The sequence below is a fragment of the Hippocampus zosterae genome, chromosome 3 (genome assembly GCF_025434085.1).
Source record: "Hippocampus zosterae strain Florida chromosome 3, ASM2543408v3, whole genome shotgun sequence".
NCBI lineage: Eukaryota > Metazoa > Chordata > Actinopteri > Syngnathiformes > Syngnathidae > Hippocampus > Hippocampus zosterae.
The window spans coordinates 24264741-24290108 of record NC_067453.1 but is presented as its reverse complement, the minus strand read 5'-3'; the positions used below and the strand labels follow the sequence as shown (position 1 = coordinate 24290108).

General features: G+C 41.4%; 1 protein-coding gene across 2 annotated transcripts in view; it reads left to right on the top strand.

Moving 5' to 3' along the window:
• The first annotated feature begins 1963 nt into the window (after window positions 1–1963).
• Window positions 1964–25368, top strand: part of kitlga (kit ligand a) — a 39152-nt gene continuing 15747 nt past the window's right edge. Inside the window, exon 1 of one of the 2 annotated variants that reach the window (XM_052061255.1) lies at window positions 1964–2291. In XM_052061255.1, coding sequence (XP_051917215.1) covers window positions 2277–2291 — 15 coding nt within the window. In that variant the 5' untranslated portion in view covers window positions 1964–2276. The remainder of the gene's footprint in view (window positions 2292–25368) is intronic. The other variant, XM_052061256.1, reaches the window with a different exon arrangement.

Here is a 25368-nt window from a genome sequence, read left to right as displayed (position 1 = left end):
ATCATCTGCAATCTAACATACTTACACGTTTTTGTAAACATACAACACAATTTGAATGAATCACATGAATATGAATCAGGAAACAGGAAAGCAAAATTGTTGTAAGATGAGGGAAAACAATCAGTCTTCAAAGAAGTGAACAGATGTGTGTTTGTGATCATCTGAGATGATGAACCTCCTGGGACCACATGTGTGGACATGACGTCTTTGGTTTTCAAGACTATGTTAAATTTTGGACTATAAGGGCCCGGCGTCCACTTACGAGGATGTTACATCAAGTAAAAAGATAATTCTTTGTTTTTACACTCATCAGGTCCCAATTAGCCTAAATATCAAAGAGAAAATAAAAATGCATCCCTTGCAAGAGTTCGGGTCTTAGGAGGTTTTAAATCATCCATTAAGATCGATTACCCTTTTTTTGTCAACAAAGAAGATGTCAATGAACATTGAAAATTTCCCCACAACGATAACATTGGGAGCCGATGTACTTTTTGAAGCAAGTGACAGCCTACCTTTGCCTGTGGTCTGGTTGTCGAACCTGCTGCGAAGATAAAGGTTTCTCTATGAGTAAAATAATCATCGTTATCATAATTATAATACCAGTTATGTCATTGAGCAGTTTATTCGTGTCGGGTTTACTAGCAGCAGTAGTGAATAACATGATGACTAACCTGAGACAAACTGTTACTTCGTTTGGGCGGTCGGACGGTACCGCAGACGCTAACTGTAACGGCTAAACAAAAGTACGATATAAACCCCAGCTCAAGGGTTGTTTTTAAGATATTAAAAAGGCATAAAAGTTAGAATACACATATCAATTATCCCCGGCTACATTGCAAGCCAGGTGTAGGAATCTTCGTTTTCGTCTTTCAAATCGTGGCGGAGAGCAATCTGGAAGCGTATTTTTCCCGGTGCTCACTCTAACTACATTGAGAGCGGAAATCGTCACAGCATCATTTTAACTGACCAATGAACTCCGTTTTGGGGGGAGGACGCGCCCACATGATTGAGATTGATTCGCAACTATCACTCACAAGTTGCAAAAAACTTGCAACCGACACTTCAGGATATGAAAACAAAATTTAAAGTTTCATGAAAATATTTTAATGTGAACAATCACTTTTTTCCAAATTCGGAAATAATAGTCTTGTTTGGCGATCCTAATTTTTACATTTAGAATCCACTCTTTTGTTTGCAAATCGTTTTTACTGATTGCAAACGTTCTTTGTTAGATTGCATAAAAAAATATTTCCATACAAATTGTTAGAAAACTAAAAATATCTTTTCGCTGTTTTTTTAGTAGTTATGGCTTGTGAGCGTTTTAAGAATTCTCATGGCTGCCTGGAAAAATACTTTAAAGTACTGTTTGGCTCACTTTGTATAGCTATACATGAAGAACATATAATCCATTTCCTCAGAGGAGTGCTAATGCAGCTCTGCGAACGGGAAATGTTTAAACCATCCATTCTCGTTTTCAGGGAAAAGGCCCACAAGGGGAGAGGCATAGGTCAAAAACTGAACTGCTGACTGTGTGACGAGAGGCCAGTGGGGAAAACATCGCACCGATCGCCTGTCAGTCAACCCCATCCGAAATAGAGATGAGCATCATCATTTCCGTATTCACATTTTTGGTGACATTTTTATTTGGTGGTGTTCCATGAGATTTGTCTCAGTCAATGTTGGGTAACACTGCATTACTCAGGTGTACATTATTATCATCTTGTTAAACAGAAGGTGGGGGGATAGTCGGAGGAGCATGCGCGGCGTCAAAGCGTGGAAGCGGCCACCTCTCTTCTCCTCTTCACCGGGGCGGAGAAATAAGAGGAGGACGTCGTCTCTCTCTCTCTCTCTCTCTCTCTCTCTCTCTCTCTCTCTCTCTCTCTCTCTCTCTCTCTATCTCTCTCCCCCCCCCCCCCCCCCCCCCGTCTCTCCCCCCTCCCTCTCTGGCTGCTGTTGCCACTCCATATTATAAAGCTTTGCGCCCTTCCTGCACGGGAGGGAGCCTTCTGGATGTACGCGCGCCATTCGGACGCTCTTTGCACGCCCCCTGCAAAAAAAACGCACGCATTCACTCACTGACTTAAGTCGTCCGAACACGTCCTCTACCGCGGCCGCCAACAACTCCTTCTTCTTCATTTTTGGGGGCTCCCTCTTTTCGGATACTAATTTTGACGTGTTGGATATGTGCACACAAGATGATGACAACCCCTTTCCTGCCCGTAGAAGTAAAATAAAATAGGCTTTCGCGCACTCGAGCTTGTCCCCTGTCGTTCCATATGAAGAAGCCAAAAGTAAGTCTGGATTTTTATTCAAATGACCATTTTTGCATGCATGCATAGATGCAGCTTTTTATTGTTTTATTGTCGTTGTTGCGTGTGGAACTTTTGCACGTAAGCCTGACTTTTAATGGCGTCCCGGGTCCGGATACGTGTTCACACGGCCGCGCAGATTTGACTAATTGAGCACAGCAGCATTGTTTTTATATTAAAATGTCGCTTTTTGGTAGTTATGTTGGATCGTGGTTCGTGACCTATGTGGGCCATTGGGTCCCTTGAAAAGTGTCATAATACTCTGAGTTTTAAAATTATTATTATCATCATATCATACGTGTTTTTGTTAACAAATGAGTGTGGTTAATGAACCTAACAAATGTGATTTTGTAAGATGAAGTGGTCATTGAACGCACGCATCAGTGTTACGGGAGTTAACTGTTGTCTTGAAAGGCACATTATAAAACCAATATAGAATTATTTTTATGAACATAGTTTAGTTTTATTTTTTTTAAAAATACTGTCGTCCATTAACATATTGTTAATATTTTCTTTGAGATGATATGGTGCTTGAGGATCATTTGTTTCCCTTGAAATGCACGCAATAAAAATTAATCATGCACATGGAAGCTTTTTGTAAACGTCAATTATAACTGAAAGATATCTTGGAGTTGATGAACCTGATGGTTGAATTTATTCAATTTTGTAATCCTTGAATGCACCACCGCTTAATGTAAGCAGTGTTGACTCCCCTGAAAGGCGCTTTGTATATACAGTATTTTACTGAATATAATTGACAAATGTTTGAACAATTTATTGTCGTGAGTAAACTGCACCAAATGTGGGTGAATTCTGACGTGGTCCCTGAATGCGCCACTGCTTCAGTTCTCAAGCATCACTGGGTCTCTTAATCGGCGCTCAAGAACATGCATTGCTTTTGTTAAAAATCGCCGTCTTTGTCAATGTAGTTTTTTAACCACTTAAGAGTCAAGAAGTGATCATTTAGGTGATTTTGTGAGATGATGCTGTCCTTGAATGCTCCGGCACTCCTTTATTATAATCATTATTATAATTATAATTATTATGAGTATCATTCATGTCAACTTATTGTCTCGAACAAGTCAATGAGCCCAATAGATTCTTTCTTAGATGAAGTAGTCTTGAACAGAGCACCAAGGCTTCATGTTCTTTATTCTCAGGTTCAAACTGTTTGACCTTTGAATTAACTACCCAAAACTACCCCCTTTGTCACAAATATATCAAATATACACCCTTTTAACCTTTGACTTGTCCCCACTCCCCTTTTCGAAGCAAATATGCACAGGCGCCCTTCCCCCAGCTCCCCACCAAATAGATTCCCTCCCAATTCGTCCATCCATCCATTTCCCAAAGCGCTTATCCTCACCAGGGTCGCGGGTGTGCTGAAGCCTATCCCGGCTGCTACTGGGAGGTAGGCAGAGTACATCCGCAAGCGGTCGCCAGCCAGTAGCAGTGCACGCAAAGGCGGAAAACCATTCACACTCACAGGCAAACATATGGACAATTGTGTCCAATCAACCTACCATGCATGTGGGAGGAAGCCGGAGTACCCGGAGAGAACCCATGCCGGTACGAGGAGAACATCCAAACACCGCACAGGAATCAACCCCATGATCTCTGCACTGTGAGCTGCACTGTAACCAGCACCATGCCACCCCCTCCCCACCCCCTTCTTTAAAAATATACAATTTAGTCCAGTGTCACGAGGCTTCTTCCAAGTGATTGTTGCCTCAGTATTGTTTAGCCTCAAGAAACAGACAGCGTTTGGGGTTTTTTGGGTGCTTTTTCCTCTGATTTCAACTTGATCGATATGTCACAGCACAGTAGGCGAAATGTTTGCACGTCTGACTCACAGTCAAGTGTTTTTTGGCTCTTTGGCTTCTTGCTTTCGCAACTGAATGGGTTCTTCGTGCTCATATCTTGCTGTCAAGATTTTTTATTTTTTTTTGGAAGGATAGCTTTTTTCCCCTCCGATTTAAATTTTTACATTAATATGGGGCACCACGGTGGACTGAAGTGCTTGGCTTGAGGTTCTAGGTTTGTATCTCAGCTCATGTTCACCTACAAGGAACACCTGTTCATTCATTCAACTTCCGAGCCGCTTGATCCTCACTAGGGTCGCGGGGGGTGCTGGAGCCTATCCCAGCTGTCTTCGGGCAGTAGGCGGGGGACACCCTGAATCGGTTGCCAGCCAATCGCAGGGCACACAGAAACGAACAACCATTCGCACTCACACTCACACCTAGGGACAATTTAGAGTGTTCAATCAGCCTGCCACGCATGTTTTTGGAATGTGGGAGGAAACCGGAGCACCCGGAGAAAACCCACGCAGGCCCGGGGAGAACATGCAAACTCCACACAGGGAGGCCGGAGCTGGAATCGAACCCGGTACCTCTGCACTGTGAAGCCGACGTGCTAACCACTGGACTACCGGGCCGCCACACAAGGAACACCTGTAAGGATTTTTTTGAAGCTCTCGTGTAAAGAACCTGCTGCGGGTGCTACTATGTGCTTTTTGGTAGTATTTTGAGCATTTGGGGTTAAATGACACAAAACAGGTGGCATGGTAGTAGACTGGTTAGCACGGTGCAGAAGTGCAGGGTTTGATTCCAATTCCAGCCTTCATGTGTTTTTTTTTTCCTAAGTACTCCAGTTTCTGAACACTCTAAATTGCCCCTCGGTTTGATTGTGAGCGCGAACGGTTGTTTGTTTATATGTGCCCTGTGACTGGCTGGCAACCACTTCGGTGTGTACCCCGCACTCCGCCCAATGACGGCTGGAATAGGCTCCAGCACACCCGCAGCACATGCGAGGATAAGCGGATTAGAAAGTGGATGGATGGATGAAACAAAACCTGGCTTTTACGTGGATGCTGGCTTCCCCCAAATCATTAAAGTGCTCTGTTATCACTAATAAGGAAGTTTTGTTTGTTTGCCTCTTCCATGAACAAAGCACACAACTCTTTTAAATACCGGAAAGGAGCCGTCGGGATTTTTCTTTTCCAAAACCAAACAGATGTCAAAATGGATTACAGCACAATCTTCCTCGCTATCCTTGATCAACGTGCCATCAATTAGAGATTCAAACAGCTCTTGACAGTACTTGACTCAGCACAAAAGGAGGACAAAAAAATGAGAATGTTGTGATAGGCTCCAGCACACCCGTGACCCTTGTGAGGATAAGCGGATCGCATAATGGCTAGATGGATGGATGGATAAAATGTCCATGCACGCTGTTAAATTTGTAGCAACCCCACAGAAACCATGGATGTATTGTATGCTCAGACTATGGAAACCATTCAGGGTTTACCCTGCTTCTCTTGCCGTAAAGTCAGCTGCGAGGTATGGGCACTTGAGAAATGCATAGTTCTCCATGTTGTAGCACGTGTAACTTCAATCAGTCAATGTCGTCAAATAATGGGCCATTAACTTCATGCAGTGAATGCCGTTACAGGTTATTATGTACGTTGAGGCCCACTAATCAACACGAGATTGGACCTCTGCCAATTTCACTGCAGTTTTTCAGTGCATGGGATGAAGGAAGAGCCGGCTGATTGACAAATGCTTCCCTACAGGCAAACGGTGTCCTGGTGTGAAAGCTCATAAAAACCCACACGGGTTTTTCCACTAAAAACGTGCTTCAAGGGGAGACCCTGAGAGAATGCTTTGGATTGTTGTATATATTGGCTGCAATTTTTTTTTTTAATTATACACATGTTTACTGTACAGCCATGGCAGGAATTTCCAAGCTGCCACGACACGCTTCCAATAGCACTCGACAGCTTAGGCTTTGCATTATATCTATAGCACTAACTCCCCACCGACGGATAAGGCAATGTTTCTTCCGCTGCCTAGGCTTTGCAGTATTAATGTATAATGTAAGTATAATATTACATCGCCCATGGCTTGCCATTTGACTTTGGAGCAACATGACAAAATTTCTTGAAAACAGCATTTGTTCTTGACAAACCGCCCAGCGTAAGGCTTGCTACTATCACCACAGTTGAAAACACTAAAGTCTTAGGATGCGTTCAAGCTGAAGGGATATCAGATTCAAATGATTCAGATTTCTTTTCAAATGCAATTTTTAGGGCTGACTGTCCAAACGGATTTTTTGATTGAGTAAGTTTAGTGCAGCAAAGCATTGCTTTTCACTTCGACTTGATAATACAAAGCCGTACATCAGTGGTGGAACGCACTTTTCCATTTTTCTAGGAAGGAATTGGACTTGCGACGGGCATTGTCCTGAATATGTGAATAAAACTCTGATTCTGGATGGAATGGAAAAGAATGACGCACACACCCATGTGTTGCCACCACTCACCGAGGCGTCGTTTCACCCAACTTCTAACACCCCCGTATGCATATCGTTCTTCATTGCGTGCAAGGAGGATACTGCGCATTTCAAACATTGTCTACGAACATCTGCAGCATCAGACATCAGAGTGACAATACGTCAAGGTAATTGTTCTCTGAGCCATTAAGATGATGTATCTTCGCTGAATGTACATCTGTGGGGCCTAGTTTTTTCCACAGCAGAGCCACATCAAAGCGCAGGGAATCTGACCACAGTTTATTGGTTCTAATTTAAAATAAAGTGAAAAAGAACTAATAAAAACACATGAAACATTGAAGACTGGGCTGTTATGTATTTGAGAATCGTAATTGATTTCGAGGCGCATTTGTTTCAAAGGTTCACACGGTCAACATGGGGTTTCTGTCCTTTGAAGTTGCAGATTTTGCATGAGGCAATTTATGTGGGCCATTTTTTCAATCTCAGATTTCAAACACGCTTGGTATGGTTTGACTTGTACCCATCAGACGCTTTCCTTCACCCCTTTCACGCAGCCTGTCTTCACCAGCTTTTTTCCTTCAGGGATTTACGTTGTGAAAGGTTATCACGTTTTCCTCGCTCATTTTCAACGTTGTGTTCGGGTATTTCAGTCGGGAAAAAGGGACAAAGTTTAACGTTCAATGCTCGCTTTTCACACCCTGTTTGGTTGAGCCCAGTCAGCGCCTCAATTGTCGCTGTCGTCACTTGTCGCAGATAATTTGGGGGTATTTCTGTTAGAGAGGCTACCGTGGTGCCTTTGGGAAAGGGAAACGCTCACAAAAACTAACTAGAAAAAAGAGTAAAAATGTCCTTTGTTTTTGTCTTTGGCAATTACTGAATACATGAGTTTTTCGGGTTGATTTAAAATCTATTTCTTTCAGTATTACTGCAGAGCCGTTTGTCACAAGACGGATGATTAAAAAGTCGTCTGGAAGCTGTGATGGATTCAAGCCACAAAAAACACTTTCGAAGGTGGCAACTTGGCAAGCAAGGGATGGAAAATGGGACCACCCCAGCTTTATTGAAGATGTTAAAGGTTGGAATGCATCAAACCTTTGAAGCAGTATTATGCTTATGATATTTGTTGAGTCCTTGTTACAAAATACTTCCCATTATGTTTTTTTTTAATCTTGCTCACAAGAAATAGATACTCCCCAAGCTCCCGCAGCTGAAAGTTTCGGATGTCAACGGATGTCAACAGACCATTTTCTGGAAATAAAAGCAACCTTAAACTTAATAAGATGAACGTCAAAGCGTATTACAGTGCTCCCTTGCCACTTAGCGGTTTGGTTATTGCGGATTCACGCTACCGCGGATATTCATTTGTCATGTATGTCATGTATTCAGAGTTTTACCTTGATATTTTGTTATTTGGTGGTATTTTTCCTCCTTTGAAGTCAGACCAGTTAACAAATGTCAATTTCCTAATCGAATCCGAAGTGCTGGAGTGTGAGGAGTGTCGTTGACGTCATTTGCTATCACTACGTTTTGTTTTTTGGTGGGAATGGGTGGAGAAAGGTCTGGGTCAACTGTGATCATTCAGCTTGAAAAGTTTTAAACACAAACAAACCAAAAAACAAACCAACATTAACTAGGCTAGTGAATGGTAGGTAGCATTGGCTCTCTTTTAATTCGAGGGGCTCAGAGTGTGTCACAAAACAACCCCCCCCCCCCAAAAAAACAAGTTTTCTCCTAAAACACGGCAGGCCCCTGGAAAATTGACCGTTACATACAGCTTGTAACGATCAGAGTGTTTTTCAAGTAACTACAAAGAGTGTCTGATAAAAGAGAAAAGATGACAAAGATTATTTACATTTACCCCTACCCTCCATTTTTTATCCGAAAGAAAACTTCCTGTATTTCACAAGTAGCGGTTAAGTTTCTACATACGTGATTAGCGTGTAAACATTGCAGGGGATGTCTTGTTATAATTGTCATGTAGACAATGTCTTTGTTAGCATTGAATGATAAAGGTTATCCCTCAAATAGCGATTAGCCGCCGGGTGTGTTATCGGCTTATACTTCCCTTAAATAGACACCTCCCTTTTCCCTCGCTAACAAACAACCGGCTTTTTAAATTATCTTGCTTTTATCAACTTAATGCTAACATGTTGCAAAGAGCGATCCAGACTTAACATTCGCGTCAAGTATATTTTGTTTCCACCAAATGGTCCTGTCAAGTCTAATTAAAGTCAGCACGAGTAGAATTTGGAACCATCAGTCCTGTTCTTGTAATTGCAGCGGCCGTCAGTTTGGGTGCCAAAGAGCGACGTGTTTTAAGCCTGTGGTCGGGTCAAGACCAGTGTCAGGATTTCAAATTCGCGTTCCTAGCTATGGTTATGGTTTGCTCGGCTTTAAGCTTGGGTTAGGATTTCAAGCCACAGTCTGGTTTTCAAACAATTATCAGGAGCTTACAAATTCATGCTTGTTGTGCTTTTAGTAGCTCAATCAGAAGTGTGAAAATGTAACACTTCAAACAGCAAAGAAGACGTCGTCCAGTTGCCTGTCGAATTAGTAAGAAGACTCTCTCCAGCCTCAAGTGTCTCCCGTCTATCTGTCTGGCGTCTGTTCTTATTCATCTGTATTAGATCGAACGCTTTAAGTGCTGCTCAGCAGACGGGCAGAGCTCAAAGGCTAAATCGATTAGCACATGAAGGGCAGCAAGCGAGAGTCCATTGATGTGGGGGGGCTAATGCAGCACGCTTCCTGTTTTTCTGCCTGCTTTGGTATTTAGCTTTTTTATTCTACAGCTCGGTGGTCAGATTTTTATCAACATGCTTGGTGATAATGATATGCAGACCATAAAAGACTTCAGAGGCGGTCAGGAGTTTCTTATCTTTATGATTTTAGTGCCAGCTGCGAGCAGGACAGAGGATTTGATGCCATTCTGCAGAGTTGAAAGGAAACCGGGAGTTATTGCTTTGTTCAAGGCGAGATGTTGCACATTGCCGGGATGTTACTACTCGGACGCAAGGAACAAATCTAAAAAAAAAAAGGATTTCATGTTGCCAAGTGAAACTGGTAAAGATGTATTTGTGTTATTTGATGACAAGTCATGGAAATGGCCAAAATGACCATAAAATAGTCTCTTCAAACAAAAATGTACTGACCGGCCACATTCAGCCCAAATCACACAAATATTCTAAAAGTTGAGTCTACATGCTTCAAATTTGGTAGCAATCAGACAAAAGTCTCAAAGACAAGTACAAGCTAAAATCGCAGACTTCCTGTGTCTTTTCTGGTCATTGCTTCATGACATTTTTCCGATTATTTTCTACCTCTGTGGTCTCTTCATTCTGAGTTGGTGTCGCTTATCTAAAACTGTGAGAATTTAAAAAAATTTTTAGGCGAACTTTGCGTCCCCTCAAAAACCATGAAAGGATAAATCTAAGAGATGATAGGGCTCTCTATAGGAAGGGGAGCATTCAAAAACCATCCATGTCGTATTTAAGTCATGAAATGGGGAAACGGGCTGTCACTTAAAATAGTGCTTTTCTACCTCAGGTACTGTTACCTCGTTCAGCTAACTGATGACACTGCATCAGGAGCAACCGGTGGTTAAGTATCTTGCTCAATGATGCTTGTACATGGTTGCAATTCCTAAACCTCTGAGTTAGGGATCAACCACTCTACTACTGAGTCATGCCGCCCCCGAAATGGGAAACAGATGAGACAATCGGGCTCAGTGTGTGATGAAGGGTAACCAAACTTGTTGTGATTCATACTGTTCCCATGGTGAGCAAAAATGCTTTATTGCCAAAAGCATCAGGACTGGGTCACATGTGTCGGAAGACGGAACCGCAGTGACGTGGCTTCCTTTGCTTCTTAGGCATGCCTTTTTGCAACTACTCATGATGGGCAAGCCTCTCAAATTTTATAACGCTGAGTCAAATTGGCTTCAGGGGCCGAATATTCCCAAACCTCTGGGTGTACCACTGGAACAATTACGAGTCAACAAAACTTTTGTTGGTGAAAAATCACGGGGCCACCTCTGTCATTGGCAGCATTTATTGACTTTGAGCAACACTTCGAGACAACTTGTAAAATGTCTGGGAAAGTGATTGCCAAAGACAGATGGCAGCTATTAATGGCTATTTGGAACAGCATTGCAAAGATTAGCAACTATTTACTACTCGTATGGGAACCTTTGGGACTGTTTGAGCAGCAAGGATTTGCAAGTAGTTTGGCCACATGTCTTTCATCAGGGTGCAGTCAGGGGTGCAAAATGTTGCAAGGACGTTTGCCACGGACTCATGAACAGTTTTATTGTTTGCAAACAGTTTTGAACATGGCGACAAGAAAAACTCTTTGCGACCATTAACTCATTCACGCCCAAAGACGTGTTTAAACGTCTTTTCAGACTTGGTCCAGAATTGGCTGGTACCAAATGAGTTAACTGTTTGCGAATGTCTGTTTTTTGTTTTTTTTTCAACCTTTTGCAGCCTTGAACAAACCTTGTTGGGGAAAAAAAACGATATTCGGATTATGTGCAGACATTTGCAAGCCTTCGACACTCAGTGAGATATCATTTTTCTGCCGTCCATTGTCAAAGATGTTTCGATTTTTTTTTAACGGTCCACACAAATTGTTGTTGTAATTTATTGGTAGCCATGGTAAACATGTTCACCTGGTCTAGAGCATTGGCGAATCAAAAAGAACTCTGGCGACACGTCTTCCAATGCTTTTCACTGCTTTGCAAGCGCTTGCCACTGTTGGCGACACAGCGGACTTGTAAGGACATTTTGTTGTGCTGTTCAAAAACTTCGTTGCGACAAGAAAAACTGTTTGTGAATATGTTTGCAACTTTTTACAGACCTTGACGCAACCAAACAGTCACTACGTTGGCAAGCAACGTTGGCAATATAGCTGTCAAAACCAAGAATGTTTTACCTCCAGACGTTGCTCGACCTATAAAGCAAACGTCCCCGACCAAAAAACAGTCACATGAGATCAACATCTGGATGGCTCAGGCATCTTTAATCATCTGCAGCACTAATCCTCGCCATTGAAACGTATCGCAAAACAATGACGGAAGGCCAGAGATTAGCGTGAAATCGCTGAACCTGTGTCATGCAAGGCCCTGCATGTTCCGCTTGATGGGATTATTCCCAGTTTATGATGCATCGTAGCGGCGACGAGGGGAGGGTCGTTGTGGCCGTCCTCAGATCAGTCACACAGGCCATACCTTTGCCAAAATTCACTGACAGTGCCTACACACAAACTTGAGCTTCACTATGCTTGCATTGGAATACGTCTGTAAGCGGCAGTAACGGTACGTATAAGACACAGCGTTGCCACAGTTACCTTGAAAAAGGAATTTAGTTATTTTACGAAGGGTGGGTGTCAAACTCATTTTTGTCACGGGCCGCATTGTTGTTACGGTTTCCCCTCGGAGGGCCGTGATGAATTTTTGTATAACCATATCAATGTTGAACCACCTCCACATATTACATACACAGCGAACAACAAATTGATCGATAACTTGTTTTAAAATCAGAAGTCGAGTATAATGGCTTGTTCAAATATTGTTGTTTTGGATTAGATATGACAATTTAAAACTTTGGTTTAGACTTTAGCAATGATTATGGAAGTTGACATGCTTGTTTTGCTTTCGCAGGCCACGTGAAATGATGTGGCGGGCCAGATCTGGCCCCGGGGCCTTGACTTTGACACCTCTGCTTTACAGAATACTTGATTTTAAAAGTAACTCAAATACTATTCACTTGATTTTAAAAGTCCCAAAGTTAGATGACAAGTTAACATCAGTCCACATAAAATCGACCACTGGTTTGGACAATACTTCAATTGAAGTGCATTTTTTACCCTAATGTTTCAGCGTAATGTGTGTGTTTTTTTTTTTTTATAAAATAAAAATCAAAAATCAAAACAGCCTTCTTGACTTTTACCTTTAATAAAAAATGAGTGTCTGGTTTTCTATTTTGTGAGGAAGTAAAGTGTGAATCTTAAAAAAAATAATAACTTTCGGCTCCTATCATGATGCGCTACGTTTGTAGTACCTCGAAATGGTCGCCATTATTATTCGTCATGCGAGATGGATGTCAGTGATTACCCGTGAACAACTTATTGAAACTACAGTCATTCATTCAAAACAATCATGATTGAAACATTAGCTAAAGAGTTGACACTTTTCATCACTTTCACCCTCGCTTTCAAACGCTCGTGAGGGCTCGCTGTGCTGCATGTGTCTGTCTTTTGGCAGGACCCACTCAGCGAGCGCATTGCACAAGCTCGTGCTGTGGTTGCGCATTCGTAAACGCCATCAAACCGCTCACATTAATCATTCCGAGTTTTCGTATTGATCAAGCACACATGCACGCTCCGAATCACAAACAGCATTACCGAAAATTGACATTTGGCAAGTGACCGTCAACCGTGACCGACGGCACACACACATCGCGCTGGCTTGCTTGTGATCTCAGCATAACCACCGTCGCTCTCAGAGTTTTATCGACTCTTGACTTTTCTTATGCATGCAGTGGAATTTAACTTTGGAGTGAATGGGGGGGGGGGGGGGGGGCGAAGAGAAAAAAAGTCTGAATATCATTATTAAATATTGTCACTTTCTGTGTTTAGCTAGCAAGTCCTAAATGCTTTGGGGCCATGTCTCACAACTATCATAATAAGCGCATTGGCTGAGATGCGTCAAACATATGCCCTTTTATAAGGAAATCGTTTTTGATTTATGTAGATTGGAGCTCTGCGGGCACAATGATTAGGATGAATTCGGAATTAACTCATGCATTGTGGTGTGGGGAAAAAAAGGCCGGTACACACGTGTCTATGTGACTTTATGTATACGAGAGATGCTGGATGCCACCTTTTTTTTTCAAACCGATTCCAGTATGAGTACTCACCGATATCAAGTACCGATACCGTGAGTGCTTTTGATGTACCGTACAAAATTTCATTGAACACATTGACGAAAAACTGTCAACAAAGACTTTTTTTTTCTAATGAAAATGATGGCTCCAAATGACATCCACGCAACAAATTGATGAATAACTAGCTTTGAAAGCGGAGCAGAGTTAAAAGTGGACAGATAGTATGACATTTATTTTCAATGGGAGAAGGGTAACAGAACATGCTTCCAATATTTCAATGTTTTTAAACGGGAAGACAATTTGCAATTTGATATCCTAGCAAGAAAATCTTTTATATATATGTGTGTGTGTGTGTGTGTGTGTATATATATATATATATATATATATATATATATATATATATATATATATATATAGTGTTTGTATAACTACAAACACGAGAAGCCGGCCATGCCAAACCATACAGTTTGATCATTCATTTTGTGATGCTAAATTGTTGAAATGTTTGCATGCGGGTTTTGCACAAGGGCCGGTTTTCATATTTGGTGAAAAAAAAACTTCAGAGATTTTATTTTGAGGGCATATCGGCCAGCTGCAACCGTAACATAATACATCTGTTGTCTTCCTCTTTGCTCTGTTTTTCATCTTTGTTCTTTTTGTCTTCTGCGTTTGCAACTTATTCTTTCTACCTTTTGTTAGTTTCAGCCTATTTGGCACAAATCATTAGCCGGGAGCTAGAAACCTTTCTCATTTATGTGGCAAGTAGCGTGGCGGCTTAATGTTAAAAACAAATCAAATTTAAAAAAAATGTTAAAAAGGTAAAAAGATATCTTTGACATTTTATTTTTTCCTCCCGAGCGATGTTTTGATGATATCAAGAATTTTTCATGATGTTCAGTGCCGTTCGTGTATTGCCTTTGTCTTTCGTAGCATCATAACACATGCTTCAGACGTTTTCTTCTTGGTTGTTGTCGTTGTTGTCTTCTAATCGCTCAGATCTTTTTTTTTTTTGCTGATGCGGCGATTAGCGTAGTGCGGAATGAGTCACCAAAATGACTTAATTCAAAAATATGTTTTGTACATTGTATGAAAATAATAAAAATATGGTAATAACCTGAACTGAATTTCACCACATTTTTATTGCACCCTATTTGAATTGAATTGAATCCAACTTTATTGTCAAATCTTCTGTACGTATGTGGAACATACAGCACAGATGAAATTTCTTCCCTCTCAACATAAAACGAGAGGAGCCGCTGCAGGTGTCCGCGCCGCCATATTGTTTGTCGAATAGCATTATTGTGTAAGTCATTTTTTTGTTTTCAGAAAACAATAACAGCAACAAAAACACAAGCAATTCAACAAGAAGCAGACTCAAGTCCAGTAAAAAAAAAACAACAACAACAAAACAGGGTGGGAGTAGCATAGCGGCCTAATGCCCTGTTTCGTAGGTCCATAACATGCATGTTTACTTCATCTTTCAATGCTAACGATCTGAAATTTCATCTGTGTCCGTTCCGCCCCATGCAATACATATTTTCCCAACCTTAACTTCAACCCTCTTGGCCCAATGTAACGGGAATTTAGCAACACCGCGATAAAGACTTATGTGCACGAACTAGGCAGGAAAAATATTTAGCAGAGATCTTTTGCTTTTCCTGGTTGCTTGCCCTTAAGATAAGAACTCTTGTATTGTTCAGCAGCAGTAAATTTGGACGAAACCTCCAGATGTTTGTTTGACGTCGTTTTATCAGGCATCAAGAATGCCGGAAAAATTGAGTCGATAATGGGAATCCCGAGAGGTGCAATGAACGCACATGATTGGTCAACGTCTGTGTTGCAGTTCAGTCGAAATTAAGGAGATAATTGATTTGATTCAAGCCAATAATTCCCTCGGCTCAAGCCTCTTTGTACTATTTGAACTTGTGACTGGCTCGCTAATTAAAAGGCCTGTGCATCTCTTATCTTGGCTCCGATCGTGTATTCCAATTAAGCGTCTTCCAAGAAATCCAAAACTGCCTAAAACAGGTTTGCACGCAGTCCTGCATACCAGCGTGATGCTTACATAATAAAAGTTGAACTTTAAGCCTCATTTGGCCTTTTGGAGTCTTCCACTGGAGTCAAAACAACAGCAACCAACCCTAAATTCTTCAAACGTAACAAATTTGTACGCGGGATTTGTGCAGGTTGTTAATTTTCATCATGGAATAACAATTTGCTCTCTGATTATTGTCATAAAATGTCTTGTAAGTATCAAAATGGATCCAATCAGAAATAGACAACTGTATTAAAACGTATGTTTTATTATAATTCTTTGTTCAATAGATGGGTAAAAGTTTTTAAGACAAATTATCTCATGAAACAATTGTTTCATGAGATAACGTCTTCATAAATTTGTATTTGATTCAACGACATGAAGTTTGCTCATGTAAACATTCAGATTAAAGAAACCTTGTCAAAATCAAACGTAGCCTACCGCTAAATACCACATTTCAACCTACAGTAAATATTAATGAGATGTTTAAGAGACCTTAATCAATTGAAATGTAATTCAATTCAACTTGTATCCATCGTCGCCAGGGGACATCGCTCAATGTTTGCATTGTTTTCCCGTCAAACGCCTTTTCTGCTGGCCTACACACGATCAACAGCACTGGCTTGCATTTAAAAGTTTGTATCCCTTTGTAACATATTGTAAACATTTATTTCTAACAGTCTTTCCTGTTCTTTTAAGCGTTTTTTTTTTTCAGTGCTATTCAGTGCATAAAATTCCACCAAGCCAGGGCTGCAGGCCCCGTTCAACTGAAACAACGCAATCGATTTATTAATTATTTTTTTTATTGGCTTTATTTGCCAATTTCACAGTGGCCACAAACTACGTAACTCTCAAAACATGAGGGAGTTTGTCTGGAAATAATAAGTGTCTCCGCTGAGTCTGATGTATTTGATGTCAAGTTTTATATTCTTATGACACGTTATTAGATACACGCTTGTGCAATTGTAGTCAAGAAATTTGGAGCAGAACATTGCCTTGGAGTCAGTGAAAGTGCCGTGGTACGTTTTCCTGACTTCAAGTGTGAGTTGAGTCGCCACTCAGTGACGCTGTGAAAGTGATTCAGAAAGTTTGCCTCTTACGACATGTGCCCTGCGACTGACCGGCGACAAGCTCAGGGTGTCGTTGGCCTTTCGCCCCAAGACAGCTGGGAGAGGCTCCACCAGCACCCGTGATCCTGAACAGACTCAGTGATGTCGAGAATGGATGGATGGACGGAAGATAAACAGTTTTTATCACCGGGCACTGTGGCTTCCCAGAGTTACTCACTCCTCAGCATTCTAACCAGACAGAATTTCAGATGAAATGTAAGTTATTTTGATGCTGAGCAAACTTTCAATCCATTCAAGTACTTTGCCAGCATGTGTGGTGGGGCGTTTTTTTTTTTTTAATTCCTTTTTTCCTCATTTCCAAGGATATCCCACTTCTATGCCTTTCTGTGACTCCGCCAGTCTCTCTGTGAACCTGCTGATGACAGTAGAAGCTCAGTGGCCATGTCCCTTTAAGAACATCTTGTTTTGAAGCCTCGTCAATAAAGATGATTCTGATTCTCATTGTGTCAGGTTAGGCAAACACCTGAAATTGAAATCCCATTTTTTGAAGTGCATTCAAATAAAAAAATGCATTCAAAGAAAGAAGAAAGTGAATTGAAACTACATCTTCAAACTAACAATAAGGAAAATTAAATTAGTGAGGAAAATCGGTTTGAAAAATGGATGGATTGATGGAAATCTGAGGTTTGTCTTTGCCAGTTAATATGATTCCTGAACTTTTAGGGTTCAATTTCAAATGCATTTATTTCGCTATCACCCTAGACCCGTACAGAAGAAGCGACGTCAAACAGTCGCTTGAGAATTTTGTTTACACTACTTGATTACACACGACTTTGTGAGCTTTTTGTTTAACAAATTCTCCATATTTTAAAAGAAAACTAAAGCTAATATTAAAACTAATAAAAACTAAATGAAGAAACCTGGTCTAAAACAAAAAAAACAACAACAACAAAAAGTAATTGAATGGGGAAAAAAGAAGAAAAATAATCAGGGAAAAATACAAATGTAATAAAGACAAATCCAAAAATATTCAAACTCTAATCAGAGGTCGCGACAGCACGTCACTTGCATATGTTTGGAAACGCTTAAGCCAGCACACATTTGCACCGGAAACGCTTCATGTGTTGCCGTGCATATGGGCCCACAGTAAATGTTTTGGTCCATTAATGTGTCAAACACCTGTTGTGAAATTATAGACACTACGTAGTTGCCTCACTTTTCCAACGTTGCATGAAAGAAGAGCGTGAGAGAGCGACATGTGTTGCACACATGCAGGGATGTCAGATTTATGTGATCGGCTTCAATCATATCAACGCTTTTATATATACTATTTATCTTTGCAAATTCTGTCAAAACAAGTTTTGCGTCGCATTTCTCTTCACCTGTTGCCTTTCATACAACAAAACAAGTCGTGGCTTCCTGCGTGCGTATCGGCTTCGGCCCAGATTTCACACCGGTATAGTCGTCAATTTGTGGGTAAATTGAGACCAGATCATGGTTATTTCAGTCGTCATACTTTTCCTGACATTTTTCCTTGCGTGGTATGCCGTGACATTTATTTTTCTTAAATGTAAAACGGGTGCAGCTTCTTCCTCTGTCGCTGTTCTTTGTGAAAGGTGGCAATTCATAAATGTCACAATTTTAACGCTTTTGCGTGTCATGGTGGAGGCGACCCGTGCGATATTTTACAGTCACCGTTTACAAAAAACGTGCATGTTATGTTGACGAAGAGCTCAGTTGTGTCTGTCTCAGTGTCTGTGATGTTGACAAAACCGGTGCGTATTTCATCTTCATTCATTCATTCATCTTCCGAGCCGCTTGATCCCCACTAGGGTTGCGGGGGGTGCTGGAGCCTATCCCAGCTGTCTTCGGGCAGTAGGCGGGGGACACCCTGAATCGGTTGCCAGCCAATCGCAGAGCACACAGAAACGAACAACCATTCGCACTCACACTCACACCTAGGGACAATTTAGAGTGTTCAATCAGCCTGCCACGCATGTTTTTGGAATGTGGGAGGCGACCGGAGCACCCGGAGAAAACCCACGCCGGCCCGGGGAGAACATGCAAACTCCACACAGGGAGGCCGAAGCTGGAATCGAACCCGGTACCTCTGCACTGTGAAGCCGACGTGCTAACCACTGGACTACCGGGCCGCCCTATTTCATCTTCATGAGGTTCTAAATGGCCTTTTACCAAAAAAAAATTAAAAATCAACCCTTGAAGACTAAAGTGCTTTCGTCCCCACCTATTCCGTGTCAGGATCTTTCACGCATAACATTTGAACGAGAGTAAAGCGTAAAACACCCTCTTTCCGTCCGGTTTCCACTCTTTCCTTTCACACAAGCACCGTCGCACCTCTGGTTTGGCTCCGACCTCAGAAACGGGGAATTTGCTGAGTCACTTTCTTCCCAGCCGTTCCAACGGAACGGCGACACAGAAAATGCCGAATGTGCCCAGTGTGAAATATTACACCCCGTGTCCCATTTTCCACTATTCTGATCCTACTTCCAACGCTGGGGAACTTTCGAGGTCGCTTTTGTTCCTTCATCCTTTGTCGGTAGCTTTCACAAAGAACGCCGTGACGGGTTGCGAAAGTTTGAACCGATGCCTTTTTACCGCTCTTAGATTTTACACAGCCTTCGCACCCCTCTTCTCCAGAAACTCAAAATTGTCCTCGTCTACCCCGGTCCGTGTCTGTACCAGTCTTGACAGACGACATGAAAGATGCTTATGTGGCTTTTGCGAGTTTGGAGCCAAATAAGCGTTGTTCTTGAAGCCTCGGCGTGTTTTGGACGGTTTCCAAACATTGAAGCAAGACTTGCAGTTTTAGCCATGAAGCGTGGATTTCCCCTTTCGAGACATCCCTGAAACAACGCTTGGGACAACAATTTGGAATGGAGTAACATCCCGCCTGCTCTTTGTTTTGGTTTTTGTTACGGCTTTATTTGCGTCCTTCCTGCCGCCTCGGACGGGACCGCAGCTCGCCGTTCTTCCTGTTGTGAGCGACGCAAAGTGTGGACCTAAGCGCTTTCCATGCAAATTGCAACATGTCGCAGCGAGACCAGTGTGGCAATCCAAAAAGAACATCCCATGACAGGGCTGAACTTGTCGACATCCATTTGGGAATTGTTGGACGCTTTTTCTGTCCTCGGGTACCTCCTAAGGTACCTGCAGTGCATTTTGGAAAAACAATCTCTGACATAGCGTGTCACCTTCTGATCTTGATGTGAAAAGTCAACACTTTCAGATCAAACGGTACGGGCATTCAGTAAAGGGGGTGGGAGGGGGGGGGGTTACAACCCTGTAACCTGTCTCTCCCTTTTTTTTCCTGATACTACTGGAACTGAGTTTGTTACCAGCAGTATGTTTTCTAGCTTGCTCATTATTTTTGTACAAAGAAATGACGTTTCTCCTCAAAATGTGATGCTTCGCACAGATTTATTGAACGCGCTTATGAAAAACTGCATTTGGGAATTGTACAGTACAATACAAGGCCATACGATACATCGTCATTTGTAATGAAGCATTACAGTTTTCGCTGTCGAACAGAATTGTGATTTTGAGGATTTTGACATTTAAAATTTGACCCTCTGATTTTGGCAACAACTGGCAAAGGTCAGTAAATAAGCAAAATTGTTGATCAGGATTTTCCTGTCATCTGATCTCCACAAATGTCTTGTTTTGCTGACAACAAAAGCGTCTGTCACCGAGGGAATCGAAAAGTATTTGTAATGTGAGAGGCAGAAAAAGTTGGGCTGTTTAAAAAAAAAAAAAAAAATGAAAGCGGTTCAAATGTTTTTCCACTTCCTTTCCATACAATTGTTGGCCAGAACGATGTTTCAAAGATTTTTGCGGGGAGTTTAGTGTCGGTATTGGGAATTTCATTTTTTGGCTACTTCCGCTTCACTGTCATTGCATTGTACTTCAAGTCGAGTTTTACGACGCAGAGCAACAGTTAATTTATTCCACCGCCAACTTCTAAAAAGATGCTTTGGCCCCTGCAAAAGTGAAGCTAACGTGTTCTGTTAACGTTGGCGAGAATTTAGTCTTTAATCAACAGTACCGTCAGTGTTTATGTGATCACTGATAGTCTAATGAACTGTAAAGTGACTTGGAATGTACTTTTCAAGCCGCTCATTTTCACCTCATTAAAGATAAAGCGGCTGAAGCGTGGAGCCAGCACCAAAAACGTATTTTGGAATGAAACTAAGTGTTCTTCATTCGCAAATGTACTGGTTGCGCTGATGTGAGTAGATGAGAAGTGGAGTTGCACTGTCTCAAATTTCAGGGGCAAAACGTCACCGTTTAGGGGCAGTCAGTCGCTTAAAGGAGAAGTCATGTCACAAATGCTGAACAAGCAAACCCAGAAAACAGGTGATCCATGGTTAGCTCTGAAAACACCTGAGCCTTGAACAACTGTGATGTCATTCTCAGGAGACAGCAAGTGTCAAAATGGCCGCCCCAGTATAGATAAAAAATAAAATAAAAAATGCTTCATTCATATTCCACAATTAATCGGAATGTCATGTTTAGACGAATGGGGTTGCATAGAATATGTAACTAAAAATAAATTTGTTGACTTGTCTTCCCTTTTATTATTATTTTTGGTATATTTTTAAAACCCCAAATACATGTTTTTTGTAATCATTAAAAAAAATACAGTCTAGTCACTGTTTAGTCGTCTTTTTGTGAACATTGACTAGTGATGGAGTCAGGGCACATATTTTACATGCTAACTATACTCTGGTATACCACCCAACACGAATGTCACCAAAAATCAATAAACGGGTTCATTATTTCTAATGGAAGAGCATTTAATTGTTCCACGATAAGTCTGTAGCACAGATGGATGGATTTACGGACGAATTAAGTGAAATTAGATACATTCCCGCAGCACACCTGATGATGATATCTCGCAGAGAAGTAATGTGTCGTGACACGCTGGTTGTGGATCGCTGATCTTGTTTACAATAAAAATAATGTTTGTTTTTTTTTTGTGTTGCAGAAATGAAAAGTAATAATAATTTCATCATCATCAATCAAATAATTTCATCATTGGTAAACCCAACACAATCCTCACGTATGGCTTTTTAGATACAGTGATGGCAATTTGTGAGTCTTTGTAAAGAAGATAACAATCCAACAATATTGCTTTTATCAAGCTAACACATGTGTTTGTAAATGTCAATGCCGTGCTGTCCTTGGACGAGTCTCTGATCTTCGCTATGACTTAGCGATGTTTGCGAAACAAAGGCCAGAGCCCTCGGTTACTCGCTGTCTCCGATAGCTTTCGCTTCATGTCGCAACCTGCGGGATGCTAAGAGCCCTCAGGGAGGCGCCACCGCCGGTGGTCGGGAAATGCTTTCCAATTGGAACGAGACCAAACAGCCGCTAGCTCTTTACTGTCGACTTCGATTGATGTGATAGAAGCCTGCTGAGTGGGTGGGTGAGGCTGCTTAGACGCTTGTTGAGGGAAAATGTTGTAATTGTGTATCCTCGCTGAAGTTATTCTGAAGTCGAAATACAGAAATGAATGCAAAAAGCATCAGGGCGTACGAGTGGTTAGCCGTTCTGTTTCGCGGTTCTCAGGGTTGGATTATTGGCTCTTGTGTGGACAGCAGGGCTCACAAAAAGTTCTTAAGCAAAAGTGGAGGAACGTGTATAAAAAAAAAAGTGGCCATTTTATGAACTTGACACAACAAAGAAAACCTTTCTCTGCACACAAAAGTTTGAGTAGTTGTGAGTTGTGAGGGACTCCATTGCTTTTGAAGTGTGAAAAGTGCTGGACAGTGATCCCTCGCTATTTCGTGATTCGTTTATCGCGGCTTCAGTGCATCGCGGATTTTTATTTGTTATTATTATTTTTTTTCCCATATACATGGAGTACAGTAGTGAATATGTTGCTCTGTGTGACTCGCTGTTGTTTTGCAGCTTCTCACGGACCGTTTGCGGACAAAGCGCCATGATCTGACTTCACATCAAATTTCTTTCTCTCTACTCTTATTTTCCTTCTACAACTTTTTATTTTACTGATACTTCATGAAACGAATGATTACATGATCAATTTCATACTCGTAGTCCAGCATGATTGGGAACAGGAATGCATTTTGTGTATGACAAAATCATGCTGAGGTTGAATGATGGCCTGCAGTTGTCAAACATTCGAGTGTTCTCAAGAGTAAATCGTGCATTTGGATGAACTCTCTTTTGACTCACTACATTTCACTTCATGACGACCAAACAATCGGTTTCCTTTTTTTACAGGCTCAACATTATCATATTTTCCAACCATAAGGTCACTTTGTGCATTGTAACAAACTCTATTTTATTGTCTACAAACATTTTCATTGCATGCTTCTGATAATCGTTTACAGCTGTTCAACAAATTTTGTACAAATACCAAGTGAATGAAATCAAATAAAAAGGCTAAAAATAAATACTGCCCGTTGGGTCATCTTGAAGTAAACTGTTCCTTCCGTCTTCCCCTCAACCCTCCTTTCTTTCTTTTCATCCCCTCCACTCATTTTCCTTCCCTCCCTTCTTTCTTTACCTCCTCTCTCTTTTTCTCAACGCCAAAAACTCCTCAATGACGCTCAGTGCCCCAATTGAGCAACGCATGTCAACATCTGTGCTCTCATGAACTGCAACAGAAAATGCAAGTCAACAACTTGCCTTTATGTTCCACTGGCTAGCCAAATTTGCCGCCAGTTCCCAAATCCTCTCTACCATAGCATTCCTCACCAGGCTATGGGAAACACATGTCGCCTGTCAAGTTCCGCAGCTTTCGGCATGTTTTTTTTTTTTTTTAGCACAGGCACCTTAGGGATCCGGCTTTGATGCTGATTGCTCTTTCATGAGCAATCAGGTGGCTGACTTTTACTGTCACTCAGCAGTGGGTAAAATCGAACCGCTGTTTTGTCACAAGTACCAGCAATTCCTTTAGCCTATTTTTTATCATGATGAGTCTCAAAGTGGCCCCGCTTATTACCGGTATATTACTTCTTTTGATTACATTTCTCCATTCCCACTGTGAAAAAGTAGTAAGTGCTCCATTTTTCATGGAAAACTCTCAGTCAGCATCCACTTTTGTGACAGAAAACAGTGTAGCCCTGAGTGGATCATTGAGCGATTGCATTTTATTAAAAAAAAAAAAAAATCAAATACAGTCGAACCTCGTTTCAACGTACCCCGTTTACAGCTTTCCGCCCCTAGTGGATACTTTTGGTATTGCATTTTATTAAATAGAGAAAAAAGTGATACATATGCCTGATCAGTTCTGCGTGAAAAGCTCGGGTGGATAAATCCCAGCACTTCTACCTCTTAAATGGAATTGGGGAAGATAGTCAACCGGAACAATTTCTAGAGGCAGGACGATGCCTGTATGAAGGGCAATTCCACAATCCTGGAGGTGTGAAGTGAAATGTCCAACACCACTTTCCCTGCACGCTTGCTTTAAAAGCAATTGTTGATGTATGAATTTTACAGGTTATATTTTGTAATACACACACACACACACAAAAGCAATATTTCACTTACCAGGGTTCTATGTATCGACGTGGCACTCTCAGTAGTTTTAAAGGAAGTAGTCGTGTTTAAAAAAAAAAGAAAAAAAAGTTAATTTGTCTTGCTTAAAGCTACGGATGTCTTGTGACATGTTTGTTGACATCGGATTGCGTTTTTGAAATGTCTGAGCGGAATGGGTAGCATGATCTATTTATTAATTGTTGTCTGAGAAGAATATCACTCGGATTCACAACAATGCGCCGTCGTGCAGCCAAAACAAGATGTGAGCCTGATAAATGGCCTGTCTGGCTTATACAAACACGCGGTCGTAAACTGTCGAGCAATTTGTTTTGGATTTTGATACTTGGTATTTTGATCATCCCCATACTGTGACATCATGACGCTTTTAGAGAGTCGAACCTCGATACAACGTACTTCGTGTGACATAGCGGATCTGTATGTTACAATGGTAGCTTGTTGAAAGCATTTCCAATAAAATGGCCGCCAACTACAATGTAGAAATTTCCAAATTCGTAGTGTCGGCTGAGCGTCGTCTGGGAGACTCTCTTTCGTAAGTGAGAGACAATTTGATCCTTCACAGAGATTTGCTTCGGTGTAGCGGACATGTTTTAAGACTATGTGCGCCGTACCTCCTGAAGTACAACAATGTACGAGTCGAGCTGTAGTGTTGCTAAGCAGGAGAATCGCACATTTTTATTATATCATTATAATGAAGTTTATGTTCTCAAGGTCTTGCTTGCGTAATGTGTCGTGTTATATTATTTTGTCATTTTATGTCAGTTTTGGTGGCGCAGGCACCCGCAGCGGCTCCTCTCTCCTGTGGTAGGGGAAAGAAATTTCATCTGTGCTGTATGTTGCGCATAGAGCACCTTTGACAATAAAGTTGACTTGAACTTGTAAGCAAAATCGCCAAATTGAAAATGAATTACGTGACTTTGAAATGGGAACCGTATCGGGGGGAAAGGAGGGGGGGACGTAAACGGGGTACGTTGAAATGAGGTTTGACTGTATTGATTTTCTTGTGTTTCCCTCAAATATTATTACTTCAAAGTTTTTTCATACTTTTTTGGGTATGACATTATTCTCCTTATTTTTCAGAATCTTATAACTCCACTGTTTTACAATTACTTTATACGTGTGTGGGTGTGTGTTAACCATCAAAGTAAGACCTGCTGCATATTTTCCTGGATTGTTTCTGTTCCTTCTCTCCTGTATCCTTCTCTCGCATAATTGGAAAATTGGAACGGAATGGACTC